At 56.5% G+C, this 14225-nt stretch overlaps 1 protein-coding gene across 1 annotated transcript in view; it reads left to right on the forward strand.

Moving 5' to 3' along the window:
* The first annotated feature begins 962 nt into the window (after window positions 1–962).
* The window catches only part of LOC102385759 (DNA replication complex GINS protein PSF2), a 28501-nt gene continuing 15238 nt past the window's right edge, over window positions 963–14225 (forward strand). Inside the window, exons 1-2 of the mRNA XM_014519510.1 lie at window positions 963–990; window positions 11927–12073. Coding sequence (XP_014374996.1) covers window positions 963–990; window positions 11927–12073 — 175 coding nt within the window. The remainder of the gene's footprint in view (window positions 991–11926; window positions 12074–14225) is intronic.

Below are 14225 nucleotides of genomic sequence, written 5' to 3' on the forward strand. Positions count from 1 at the left end.
CGCGGGGGACTTCGTGCAAGAGGACCTTGGCAGCCACTCTGTGGAAGTCCATGGGCTTGAATTGGTGCAGGGGCGCCCAGGACCTTCCCCTTGCCCCTCTCCTCCTGTCGTCACACTCCTTCTCCGTACCGCCAGTGACAGGCTTGAGCCCTTGTTCTTTGCATTGCACCTGCCTGAACCCCTTGCACGGAGCTAGCAGACCATCAATGGGAGCACAAATGTCTGCCCAAATTAGTGCCAAGCTCTGCTGCAATGGGGCACACAGCCCAGGGGAAAAGGGGGCTCTTTGGGACCTAGGCTTCATCTCCCTGCTAGAGGCAGCCCCAAAGCAGCCCCCCAGAGCTATGGGCGTGGGCAGCCCTCAGTCTGGATCTCCAAGCCATGCACGGTCGTTGCATAAATAATAATCCTGTTCCTCTGCTTGTCATCTCCTCTTCTGTTGCTCCGGAAACAATAACAGCATCATAAATACAGTCCCAGGCAGGGCAGGATCCTGTAACGGGAGAAGGGGCTTGGCAAGGCAAGTGTTCCCATCTAGCCAGGGTGAAGCGGTGCTGAGAGCACCTGCAGCTAGTGGATTCTCTCCGAAACAGCAGCCAGCCGAAAAGTTTCCCCCAAGTTCTCCTTTAAACTAAACAACCGAGATTGAGTCAGTAAATGCCATGACATCAGTTGGTGGTTTGGCTGTCATGAATAACCACGGCTTCCTGTTGTGCACTAGTTCAGCACTGGCCGTGTATATTTATGTGCGTGTGTGTGTGTGTGTGTGTGTACACACACGCACTGGCTTAGGCAGAGACCGACGTTTCAGATGCAAAGCAAGTGAAACCTGCCAGTGATCTTTTCCCCCTCTCAGCGCTTTCTGAAGTGCTTGTCTCTTTGCAGCAGGAGCTGAACAGAGAAGCTGAGCTGGGCGCCGCGGGCTTGATTCATGAGCCACTCCACGCTAAAAGGATGAAAACATGGGACTTAAGCCCTCCTGCCTGAAAGGTAAGTCTCTGGGATGCCCTTTGCACCTCTCTGCTTCTCACAGCAGCCTGCACAGCGGCGAGGAGAGGAGCAGAGCGGGGGCCAAAGTAACTGGACTGGTTCCCGGAGGGTTTCCTTCCTTGGAACCGTTTCCAGCCCCCTCCAAATGCTGGAGCAGCTGCAGCTCCGAATTGGTAGCCGGGGAAAGCATCTCTGTTGTACTAGGCTGTAGATAGCAATGGGAAAACGAGAGCCACCCTGAGCAGTCTTGCAAACGTAGCAGCTTCATCCTCTGGGGCACAAGTGCCCCAGCCCCCGAATCCGGTCACAGACCTTTCCTTGTCTCTCACAACACAGCGGAGAGCTGGTCTGTGGTTAAGGCACCGGCTGGCTCTGGGGAGCCCCTGGTGTGACCACAGCTCCCCCCTGCAACCCAAGCTTCTTGTCTGTAAAATGGAGATAGCGAGACGTCTCCGGCCTTCTTGGGTCAGAAGGTCTTTGTGGCAGGGTGCGTGTGCAGCGTCTGGCACGGATATCGGCGGGGGCTTCGGGGTGCGGCCGTCGTGCGAAGAAGGGAGGTTATTAGAAGGCCTTATAAATGCCGAGGAGACCCCCCTGCTCGCCTCCGAGTTGGGGTGCACAATTGTCCGTCCCCCCCCCGCTGTATCCTCTGCGGGCGGCCGATCGCTGCACTCGGGTCCTCACCTGGGAGAAGAGCATCCCCTGGCAGATGCCTCTTTCCTTCGCACAGACACGGCCTGAAAACGGAGCGGACCCTGCGAGAGAGGCGCCTGCCTCCTCCCGGGATCCGCACGGATCCGTGGTGCCGGGTGCGAGGTGCCTCCTCAAGGGGTCCTGCGAGAATTGGGCGAGGGTTATCCCCGTTTATCAGCCCGGGGAACCCGATGCAGAGAAGTCAGAGAGAAAACAGCAGCCAAGCCAGGCAGGGAGCCCAGCCACGCGGCCAGCTCTCGCGGTGCGACTGTGCGTTATCCTTCGAAGCTCCAGCTCCCGGAGGCCTGTGATGACGAAGCGAGAGACTCAGTTTCCTTTCTTTTCTTTTTTTTAATAATATGGCTTTTATTCTGCCCGGTATGGTGTGAAACTGTCTTGAAGGTTCAAAAACCAGAAGGCTGAAACCCACCCACCCCCACCCCCGCCCGAAAAACCCAAAATAGCTTAAAAAATCATGAGTCTTCTCACGATTTCCAGGGCTCAGACTCAGGGTTTTTGGCTGCTGTGTTGACAGGGCTCAAAGCACCCCGTGGTGAGCGTGAGCGGTGGGCACAGACCCTTCTCGTGGGTGGTAGGTGCCAGGTTTCACTAAGGCTGGCGCAGTGGGGTGTCTGGTGGCTCGGTGACATGGGCGTTGGAGATTGAAGGGAAGCTGGAAGCTGTTGGTGATTTATTTTTCCATCTTGCTAAAACCACCGTTGGCAGGAGGCGGCTGGGCACGATGCCAATCCCGGGAGCTCGGCAGCTGGGCCGAGTGGCCAGGGGCTGCCGTCTGGCCCCACTCAGAGCTGCCCAGTGCCAGCTTCACCAGTAGGTTCGGTAGGGAAGGCTGCGGGGGGCTGGTGCAGCCTGTGTGGGCTGGTGTGGGCCGGTGGCTGGCGGGCGGGTAGCTGGCACACACGCGTGCCAGCTGCTTGTGCATGCAACCCAGGCTGGGAGGGTGGATGAGCTAAGCCGCCTGCCCCTTTGGCCTTGCCAGAGCCCTTCCCCAGCCACCGGTTCCCCTGCAAGGTGACTCATAGCTCCCTGAGCTCATCTCCCATCCTCACCCTGCAGCCTGGGGAGCGGCTTTCCAAGGGACCTGCTGACCCGGCTCTAGCCCTTCTCTCCCTGCCGACCCTCCTGGGAACGCCCCGCGCTGTCCTGCCCCACCAGCCCCGTCCTGAGGCCTCGCCAGCGGGCAGGAAGATCCTCTCCAAGGAGAGGGGCTGGCTCTTGGGTTCACTGCAGAACCCCCCCTATAGCATCTGCCCAGCCGGAGAGGTTTAAACGGACCAGAAAAATCAACCTTTCAAGGGCCCTGAGGGGCAAAGACACTTGCCGGCAAACCCCAGCTGGCCAACAGCCTCAGCCCAGATGGTGCGTCCCCCACTCCCAGCTCTGCTTGGGCAGGGAGAAGGTGGCTAAAGCAAGGACCAGCAGGAAGCCCCTCCGCTCACAGAGAAAGGCCAGGCAGATAACTCATTCCCCCCTCCGCGGAGCAAGAGTTGGTTAAAGGAGCAGCTCCTGCCAAGCTGCACCATGGAGGAGAGTGGGGAGGGGCTGGGAGAAACGTGATGATCTGCAAGGAGCTGGTGGAGGCTCACACGCGCGTGGAAATTGGAGCTTGCTACGGATGAGGGCTGGGATGCCACAAGGTGGCCGGGTTTGACAGCCAAAGCCTGGGCTCCGTGACCCCAGGAGTCCCATCCGGTCCCGTGTACTAGGGCCTGGGCTCCATGACCCAGTCCCATGGATTCCCAAAAGGAAAATCTCCCCTTTGCCAAATGGCCTGCACGTGTGCGTGAAGGGGATATGTTTGCGCACATGAAAGCAACACATTTGCATGCGTGTCTGAAGGCAACACATTTGCACACGTGCTTCCCCAGCCCGGGCAGAAATGCTCCTCTGTCAGCACAGCAGAGGTCTCCATCAACCCCCTGCCGCCCGCTCATCAATCTTCATTAATAACAGATGAGAGGCTGAGTCCCTGGCACCGACCTGGAAGTGGCAGGTCTGGTCGCTAGGGAAGGGAACAGGGCTCACGGAAAACCCTCTGGCATTTGGTGATGGGACAGGCCTCCTGCAAAAAGCCTCTGCCTTGCAGCTCCCCGCTACCAGGGAGCCTCCGCACCTGGGAGATTTGCAGTGCCGGGGCCTTGCTTCAGATCAGCCTATAGGCCGAACCAACAGGCTGGCTCCAGGCACTGCCACATCTAGGTCTTTTTCCTGTCCACCCATGTCATAACCCGCTTGTATGTGTGGGGAAGGCAGGAGCAGAGGGACTAATCCCACCGCTGGGTTTCACTGATGAGCCTCTGTCTCCTGCCCCGGTCCTCATGGGAGCCCAGCTGAGGCCTGGGTTGCTCCTTCAAGAGCTGTGCGTCTGCAGCTGGAACAAGAAGGCCGTGGTCCAGGCAGCGACAGCCTGAGTTGCTGGCCAGCACCTTGCAGAGATGCTGAAGAAGAGCTGCCTCTCCGTCAGCCGCTCTCAGCCCCAAGGCACGAGAGACCAAGGCGATACAACAGTGAAACAGTGGTGGATCCAGAGCTTGCACTTGTGTGCATACAGACATGCGCACACTCTGCCTACAGAGACCTGGTCCGGGCAGGGTTCCCAGGTCCTGTTTGCAAACCCATGATGCCGTCGGCTGGAAAAGTGAAGATCATTAAAGCCCATCTCTTCCACCACAAGATAGCCTCCCTCTGTGCATGGTCCAGACTAGACTGCAAGTTCCCAGCTGGCACGACTTCTCCGTGGGCCAGCTGGGGCACTGGCTAATGGGTCCCATGGCTCAGCTGCTCTAGGATGCTCCCACCGTTACTTCTCCAGCATCTAAAGCCCCTCTCTAAGGCCCAGCTCTGCCAGCGACCAACTCTCATTGATTCCAGCTTGGTGGGGAGAAAACCTAAGTTTAACCCAGAGTTCGCCGTTCCTGCCTACTCCTTTTTATTACTGTTTTCCTAGTAAGCCACCCGTGCTCGGTTCTTGGAGTCACACCCCCTCCGGTCAAGCTGCTGATGCAGCGGAGATTTCCCTGCTTACCAGTTTAATCTGCTGCCATCTCCCCGCTCCTCCCCTAGCAAGGGTGTCTCAAGATAAACCCTCAGTCATAGAAATCTCCATGATGCGATGGTGAGATGGGGGCAGTCCAACCCCCTGATACAGATGGTGGGGGGGTGTTTTAGTGGTGCTAATCCTGGCAGTGGCTGCAGGAAGCAAGGTGTTGGGTGGCTGCCGTGGAAAGACTTGAGGTTGATTATTCTTTCATGCCTATTTACTGTACATCACATGAGGCTGCAGTTATCAGGGGGGTGTGAAGTGGGGAGCACAGCTGTGTTGTGCTGCTGGAAAGACATTTGCATGACATAGCTCACCCGTGTACCGATGCTAGGAGCAAAATTGCAGTAAGCGGCTGGGTGCAATGTGCCGGTAGAGGTGAGAAGTCAGCCCCCACCCCAGGCTATAGCATGGCCAGCAGCAGTTGTGGTTTAGGCAACATGAGAAAGCGAACATGCCACTGAGACATCACCGTACACGTGACCAGGAAAAGGAAGCCACATGCAAGCCCATGCATGTGCGCGCGCACACACACACACACACAGTCCCCTGCATGAAAAAAGGCTCATAAGAACGTGCCGGCTGCAAATACATGCACTTGTGTATCGTACACATATCTTATCTGCAAGCAGGCTGCCACTGGAGGGTATAGGCAGTGAAGAAAGACGAGGGTCCCATTGCGCTAGGTGCTGTACATGCCCATGAGCACCTGAGCCAACACCTTTCCAACACACCCACGGCCGAGGAAAACCAGCCGGAGGCTTTGTTTCTATGGCTGAGGCTGCTGCTGGGATTCGGCAGCTGCTGGAGACGTCCGGTCTTGTCAGATCCAGCCCAGACCTGTAACTGCTCTGATAAAATCGCACGGCCTGCTTTAGCAGCGGGCAGCAGTAAATCCTGGATGATCAATGATCTGACATGCAGAGCATAACAGCAGGGGCTGGAGCTACTTCGGAGCAGAGGTTCCCCCCTCCCCGGGCCTGGCTAATGTACGAGCTTGCCGCGGTCCTCGGAGAAAAGTTTTCCAAAAACGCCTTTAATATTTATGAAGGCAAAAGAGCTGCACTCGCCCCGGTGGTTTAATAGCCCCTTTGCGGGCGCCTGCTTTAAAGGTTGATTTTTCTGGTCCATTTAAACCTCTCTGGCTGGGCAGAAACCCCTCCACCTAGGTTTCCTCTGTGTGCGGGTGGTGTTATGGATTTTCTCCCCCACTTGGCTGTGTAGACAGCTTCAGCTCTGTCTTTTTTGGAGCCAAGCCTCCTCTATGGCTAGTAGTAGTAAGTATTTATCTGATGGTCCCTCCACAAGAAGGATCAGAGCCCCCTTTGTGCCCTGTACAGAGTTAGAGGTGAGAGAGTCCCTACCCTGACAGGTTCACATTTTAAATGTACAGACAGCCAAAAAAAGCAGGGCCTGGTGCTGCAGTATACAAGGCAATAAAGGATATTATTTGGGTGCAAACCTTGATTGAGTCCAGCTCCTCTGAGCATGTGCTATCTCCATTGTATGCTGGGTAGGTTATGCTGGCACGGGGTAGATTAAGCAACTTGGTCAGGGTCACACAGGGCAGTCAGTGGCAGAGCATAGAGCTAATCTGAGTGCCATCCATGAGGCCACGCCAGCTTCCTTCTCCAGGGCAACAGGCCCGGTCCTGTTGCCAGCAGATGCTTTCATGCTGCTTCATAGCTTTTGTCCAGGCTTAGGTCCATTAAGATAGGGTCTCAGATCCAACCCTCAGGGCTTGGGGGTGCTTCAGGGAAGGCTAGCAGGAGGCAGTCTCCTCCAAGCTGCATTCTGCATCCCTTCCTGGAGGGAAGCACCAAACAGGTGGAGGCCGGAGAGCTCATGCAGAAGGTCCCAGAGCAGGTGCAAGCCCAGCTCCCAGGTGAGCTCTCTCCCAGTGCATGCGCCACTAGCTATTCAGAGCAGCTGCCGCCCCTTCTAAACCCCCCCGTCCCTCACCCTCTCATTTCTTTCTCAGCCTTAAAAAAACCAAAATGCAATCAGCCTCTTACTCAGAGCAGGCTTTATCCATAATTAAAGAGAGATTAAAAATACCAGGGGCTGTCCCCACGGGGCTTGTCCTGCCTCTGAAGAGTTAACGCTGTTTGTCTCCCCGCCCTCCCACTCCCATCAAGGGCTTTTCTCTTGATTAAAACAGATTAAGCCTCTGATCTCTCCAGGGGGTGAGGGGCCAGGTGCTGGGATGTACCTGCCAGTGGGCCTGGAGGAGGGACAGGGTTGCACACACCTGGGGCACCTGCACAGGTGAGGGGAGGAGCCTGGGGTGGGGCCAGGCCAGCTGGGGGATATAAAGGCAGCCTGAGAGCAGGTAGGGTCATTCTGGCTTAGGTTTAGGGAGTGGGGTCTGCTGAGATGGGAGGGAGCCTGCTGGGTAGAGAGGTGGTGGCAACTGAAGGCCACATAAGACCCTCACAGAGCCTGGCACAGGCCAGAGAGAGAGTCCTGCTAAGCTAAACCTCACACCCGGAGCAATAGGGTTGAAGGGCTGTGGGTCTGGAGGGAGGGCTCTCAGCAAGGGAAAACTGAGGCACCAGCCTATAGATCCGGTTGCAGTCCCTTGGACTGTTTAATTATTGTTTTTGTTGCCTGCCTCTTTCCGCCCATGGGACAGCTAATGAGCAGCTGTGCTGGACGAGGTGGGAGGCAGCAGGCTGAAGTGGGTATAATGATGGTGCTGTCTGCGGGCCTTGGCTTCCCCTGGCCTTTTGGAGGGGGCAAGGGAGGTGGTAGCTGCTAGAGTCCCTCCTCAGATGCTCTGGGCAGCCTGGGGGGCCTTTGTGGTCCATGTCCTTTGGTTTCTGGTGATGAAAGGGCTTTGCCCCATGTTGTTCCAGCTCACAGAGGCTTGCTGCTGCGCTCCACCCCAGAGGTGGCTGCATTCATGGGGAGGGGAAGGAGGCCCAGGCCTATAGCCCTCTGCTTACCTCTTGTTGAATGAATAGCAGCAGGGTCTTTCCTGAATAAAGCCAGGGGGGGTTGAAAAGGCAAGTGACAAGCTAAGGCATGGGGCAGCCACACAGACATTTTGCTCCACCCCACCCCAGCCTTGAAGACGGGTCTGCTCCAGCATTTGGTTGCCAAGCATCTATGCACTTCTCCTTGTTCCCCTTCTGACCCCTTTCTCCCATCCTTGCAGGGGGGCCTGTCCCGGATGACCGTGCTGTGGGTGTAAGAAGGGCACATGGTGGCACTGCCCATGCCCTGGCATCCCCAGAGCCAACTTAGAGAGTGCAAGCCCCTAATAGACACCTGAGTGGGTCCCGTAATACTCATTTGCTCCGTGGTAGGGGGTGCATATATATATACATCCTCCATCATCAACTTTCCATCACAACCTTAAACCGCATTAAGGAACCCGCACCCCCGTTACAATAAACTCACCCTCTCCCCTGCGCTCCCACGTACCCACCCACTGCCCGACCCTGACCCAAACACAGCTCTTTAGTCCAAAACCAGATTTGGGGTTTACATGCTCAGTGCATTCAAAGGGGATGCAGAAGTGGAACTGCCTCACTTCCTTCTAGGCATGCCTGATGCAGGCCCCTGCTCTTCTCCCGCTCAGCCCCATCCCAGCACCTTCCCTGTGGTCTCTGCTGAGCAGAAATTGCCCCCCAATATGTCCGGGCTCCACCAAAATTGTCAAAGCAGCTTCCTTCTGGTGGCCTGGAGATGAGGCCAAACAAGTCCCCTGACGTGTCTCCCAGCCCCGTCCATCCTCATGGGAGCTGCTTTTTCCTAGAGCAGGGGGCTCCTTTATTCACAAGGACTTTGCCTCCAGGTTGGCAATACTGTGCAGTGATGCATTGCAGACAAGCTGCCCTGTCTCATCTCAGCTCCCACGCAGCTGTGGCACGGTCAGTGCTGCATGTGCCCCTTGCACTTCGCTGGGGTGACGGCTAATGGCAAGGTTTCCGGCAGTGGGTGGATCCAAAATGGGCTGGCTGGCTGGCTTGGGAGGCCTGAAAGCTCTTGGGTTAAGTGGATGGCAAGGATATCTGGCAGCTGTAAGTGCTTGAGACTTGTAAGGCCCTGGGGTGTGGGCCCTGGGTGCACATAGCTGTAGCCTGGGCAGCACCCATCTAAACAGATGGGGACTTTGGAGCAGCTCTGTGCAGGGGGTTGACTGTCTTTCAATAGCACCCTCCTCGGGCCATCAAAGGGATGGCACGGATGGGCTCAGATACCTTCCAGGGGGTCTTCTATTGATTGGAAGGTATCATGGCAGCATTTGTGCGCAGACAGATGTGCATTGCTAGGATCATAGGAAAGCAGGTCTGGAGGGGACCTCACATGGTCACGTCTACTCCAGCCCCCCACCTGCTCCAGGCAGGGTCATTCCTCATTAATGCACCGCAGCTGAGGGTCTGTCCACCCTGCTCTTAAAAACTTCCAAGGATGGAGATCCCGCAGCGCCTCTAGGCTGCTTGTTCCAGCTCCTGAGCACCCTTGTGGAAAGTATCCTCCTCATCTCCAGCCTAAATTTCCTCTGCTGCAGCTTATGGCCATTGTCTCTTATGGTCACAGAGAATAATCTGCCTCCATCCTCTGTGTTGTCATCCTTCAGGTATCTGCCCTGAGTCTTCTCTCCTCCAGACGATGTAACCCTAGCTCTTTCAGCCTTTATGCATTAAGTCGTGCTTCGCGTCGTTTTTATCCCTCTGCACTGGACTCTTTCCAGTCTGGCCACATCCTTCTTGAAGCGTGAGTCCAAAACTGAGCCCCTCTAGCCCCAAGCTGAATAGAGCAGAAGAATCCCTTCCCTTGATTTGCAAGCGACACTCCTGCTAATGCCACCCAGGATGTGTCTGGCTTTTTTGGCAACAAGAGCTGGCTCCTCTTCAGCTTCTGAAGATGGGGTAACAGGCCCATGTGTAGGAGGAGGAGTCCGGCTGTGGTCCCCTCCCCTGCCGAGTTTACAAGCTACAGACCCTAAGTGATGTTACCACCCGGGACTGCCCTCCCAGCAGACTCTCAGGCCTTTATTTATTCGCCGCATGGCTCTGACATACTCTCCCTGCCTGACTAGCCTGCACCACGCAGCTTTTTAATTACTCCAGCTAGATCAGCCAACAAGCACCATGGCTGGGAAAAGCCTTAATTACACATTTTCTTCTCATCAGTGAACCTCGGTAAGCTGCGCACCCCGGTCAGAGGGGAGCTGCGTGCCCGCCGTCTGCCCACTAGAAGGCACTCGCGGGACATCTTTGGCCGCTGGGCTCATTGCCGTGCAAAGCACTGACATGCTGTTTCTAATCCCTTTGCTTCTGCTCCATCCCCTCTGTGACATGCTCCCAGAAGCCCGGCATTTCTTTGGTGTCATGTAACTACCAAGGGATAACCACAGGTAATTTTTCCCATGCCGAGATGTGCCGCGGGGTGTTGCAAAGCATAGCCAAGCTGCGCGGCGGTACCCGGCATAGCTGAGCAGGCTTTCCCCATATGGCCCAGCATCTGAAGGACTGGAGGAGCGATCAATCTTACCGCATTAGAGAACAGCAGGCCGGGTGGTATCCTGGGGAGTGCTGCACATGCTGTCTCACCTCCAGAGCATGGGGGTAGGCCTGCAGCGGGGAGACGGGGGCGCTAGGAAGTCAGGCAAGGAGCGGGTCCCTTGAGCTCCACCAAGGGGGAAAGGGGACAGGTATGGGGAGGGCAGGAAAAGACCAGAGGCTGCATCGTGCAGCTGGAGCATGGCTGGGAATGGAGATGATCAAGGAATACGAAATAAGGCCTAGTCTGGGACAAGCTTTCCCAGTCCCCGTCCCCCCACCGCCCTGCTGTGACGGCAAGGATGGTGGGTAGTGGAAATGCAAGGCAGGACAAACCAGTGGAGCTCCCTGCATCTGGATACCACTGAGCAAGACGTTGCGGGGTGGTCCCAAAACGGTTCGGCATTTGGCTCAAGGATAAAGTTCTCTGACATGGCAGCACCTGTATCCCAGAAGCCTTCCCCGCCTTGGGAGACCTGTCAGGGTCTCTGGGCTGACCTCTGGGCTGGGTCTCAGCTCCCACTAGCCAGGTTTTTATGACAATAAAATCTCAAGGCAAAAAAAAAAAGCCCTTTGCTCTCCTCTGGCAGCTCTGGCTCCAGGATTTCCAGGGGTTTTCATGAATGGGAGAGAGGGTCCGATTCTCTGATGCTTCTGTGGGCTGATTCACTGGGAGGAAGGAGGGAGCATTTGCGCCCAGCTCTGGGGTGCAGCACACTGAGGGGGTGGTGGGTGGGCTGGGAGGGAGCCTCTCTGGCCAGCTTTAGAAAACCTGTTGGAAAGGGTGAGTTTCCTCACCTTCCTGGGGTACCTGTCCCACTGCCCCCTGGCAGGAGAAAAGTCTGGGCTCCCTGGAGGATTCTGTTCATTCAGCCCAGAGTTTAAGTTCCTTTAACTCACCAAATCTTCCAGCCTGCATGGGAATGAAAGCTGTCCCCTCGGATGTTTGTATCTTTGTGATGGCAGGTTAGCTATGTAACCCAGTCTATCCCAGCACAACCAGTTTGGTTAAGAGCGTGACTTCTTTCCCTTTGATTTTATGGGACCAGACTGGGCCGTAGCGAGAGGGGCACCAAGGTGTCTTGCTGTGTTGAGCAGAGGAGGGTGATTCAATTTTGATCTTTTTAAATGCCGGCTCTCCTGGGACAGTCCCAGTTTCCTACCTACGTGCGACCCATAAAAGTGGGGGTGCTGCCAGACAAGGCTGTCCCCAGGGTTGTGTTTGTACAGCACCTAGCACCGTAGAGCCAGGGCTGTGATTGGGGTTCCTAAAGGCACGCCTTCATGTACGTCCCACCCGTTCGCTCCCACTCCATGTGGGCTGATGGTCGGGAATGACCTGCCTGCAAGCAGTCATGAGCACGCGTCCAGCACCGTCTCAGCTGCCTGGTGCATGCTCGGGGCTGCTCCTAGGCTCTGTGTTTTGGGCAGGCTGACTGCGGGGCCACCCCAAGGCAGCTCTACTGCCTCATGGCCAGCTCAGGAGCCTCAGGCATCGCTCCATGTAGCATGCCTACATAACGCATGGCAATCCTGCAATGCCCAGCCATGCAGAAGCACAAAAGATCTGGCAGACCCCTGATGCCCTGTCCCTGCCCCATTCCCAATCTGCTCCCCGATGGCCCTGACTCACTCGTGCTCTCTGTCTTCCCCTCATCTTGCTCTCTAGGCGTCAAGACGTGCGTGAGCAGTGGAAGTGGTGGCGGCAGCAGCGAGCCACCCGCCTTGAATGACAAACACCTGAAAGTCCCGGCTATTATCATCACACCTCCTACCCCCACGGGCATGGCGCTGTCGAGAGACACCAGGCAGCCAGGTGAAGATCCTCTGAGCAACAACTGCTGAGACAGATGCTGTGAGAATACGAGCCGCGCCGAGCGCGAGGGGAGGCTGGAGAGCGCATTAAAGCGCCCGTGCTATTTCTCAGACGCTGTGAACAGCTTGCCTGGGAGTCCATCTGCACCGTGTATTCTGTTTTCTTCTTCCCCCTGCTCCTTCCCTCGGACTGGGTTTATTAAAGATTTATTAATGGATCTGCATATACCTCACTGCTGGGACTTTCACACTATTACAAACTCCAGCAAGCTGTGGCATGTTAAGTAATTAGCCAGGCAGCTCGTCTCTGGCAGCAGCCGAAGGGACTGATGGATGGGGCTGGATTCGGGGTGAGCGGGGGGAGACGGTGCCATGCTGCTGTGATTTATAGGGAGTTTTTCCATTGTGGGCCCAGCCTGCCATTTCCAGCCTCCCCTCAGTGGCTTAAATCACTGTAAACAGGCTCGACTCAGGCCGAAGCTAAATCAAGTGCCAGGCAAGAGGGAGCTCTTTCCTCCCTTTGCCTCCAAGCTCCTTTCCCTTTTGCATTTCTTTTTGATGGAGTGGGCTGTCCTTGCGAAGCCTGCAGGTCATCCATAATGTGGCAGGGCAGATGCTGCAGTGGGGGCCTGGCAGGAGCATCACCCAGCAGGACCAAGTGACCCCGTCGCCCTGAGGACAGGGCTGTAGCTTGCTGCCCCTCCTCTCAGGCGTGGCTGACGGCTGTTTGTCTCCAGGTTTCAAGGCATCTGGAAGGAAGGCACCAACATTTCTAGCTGCAGGCAACCCCTGTTGTGCATGACAGGCAAGGATCTAGGCCCGAGGCAAAGGGTTCAGACAGCTTGAGCACAAGGTGGTTTGGAGGAGTAGCCAATAGCGGCTGCTGATAAGAGCAGCCTGATAAGATCATCTCACCTGTGCCCCCCCAGAAAGGCTGGGAATGCCAGTGCCCTTCCCAGTACCCAGATGTGCAGACTTGCAAGCGCTGCTCGCTTCAAGGCTGAGGTCCTGCCCCTAGAAATGATGCAGGTGGCTAGTAGTAGAGCAGCCCCAGAAACCAGGGAGAACTGGAGCTGTAGCATGAGGCAGCCTGTGGAGGTGGAGATGCCCCCAGACTCTGATGGGAACCTGCCCCCTGCCGCAGTTTCTTCCCTGAGCTCTGCCTTCAGCCTGACCTGAGCTTGCGCCCGGCTGTTCTGCACCTGGGCTGCCCGAGTGCCTCCAGAGCCCCACACACAGGCAGGAGGACCTGGGGGATGGAGACAAGGTCTCCAGTGCGGAGGCTGCCCAGCGGGTCTATGCTGAAGGAAGTCCTTCCCTCCAGACTACCCAGCCCAGGCAGTGTGCCTTGTGCTGCTGCATGTGGCTGGATCCCAATGGTGCTAGCTGCAGGGATTGCCCGCGAGCCACTGCAAAGACTGGCCGGCCTGATCCACAGTCTCTGTGTGGGAGGAAAACCCCTAGGACTCCAGGATCCCCTACCAGAAAAGCCATGCCCGGAGAGCCATACTGTGGTTGCAGCTCTGATGATGCCTGCTAACACTCAGGTCCTGGTTGACAGCTCAGCTGCAAGCTGGGGACCGAGCCGTGGTGTGGCCTGGCCGTCTCGGACTTCTTTTATCAGGGACTGTTTCAAAAGCAGGTGAAACTTTTTCAGGAGTGGCTGTTTGATTATGAATAAAGCTCTGTGAACCCAGCCTCTGTCTGCATCTCCTCCCTGTCGCCCTGCTTGGCTGTAACGCAGGATCCTTTCACCGTGCCACGTTGCTGCTGTCAGGCAGTACCGACGGACCGGGCAGCCTCTGGCATCCTACAAATAACCAGCAGAGATGTGGTTGCAATGCAGGTGGTTTTGGAGGCCTGGGCAGGACCTGATGGGCTTGACCTACTGCCACACCAGGATACCTCATGCTCCCTCCGGCGCCTGCAAGGTTCAAGGAGGCGACCATTGGGGAGCAATTCGCAGCTGCGAGGCTGGGGCATGGTGGCACTGGAAGCAGATCCCTTAGCAGGTTTGATTGCTGGGTCCCAGCTCAGCAGCTGATCTAGCTGAATCCCTGTCCAGAGGAAGAAGATGGCCCTGTGTGAAGCTCTGCAGGCTGAGAGCGTGCAGCAGCCTGGAGACAGACGCCCGCATCGCAGCCAAGGCGCTG

The sequence above is a fragment of the Alligator sinensis genome, unplaced genomic scaffold, assembly GCF_000455745.1.
Source record: "Alligator sinensis unplaced genomic scaffold, ASM45574v1 scaffold228_1, whole genome shotgun sequence".
In the NCBI taxonomy this organism is placed as follows: Eukaryota; Metazoa; Chordata; order Crocodylia; family Alligatoridae; genus Alligator; species Alligator sinensis.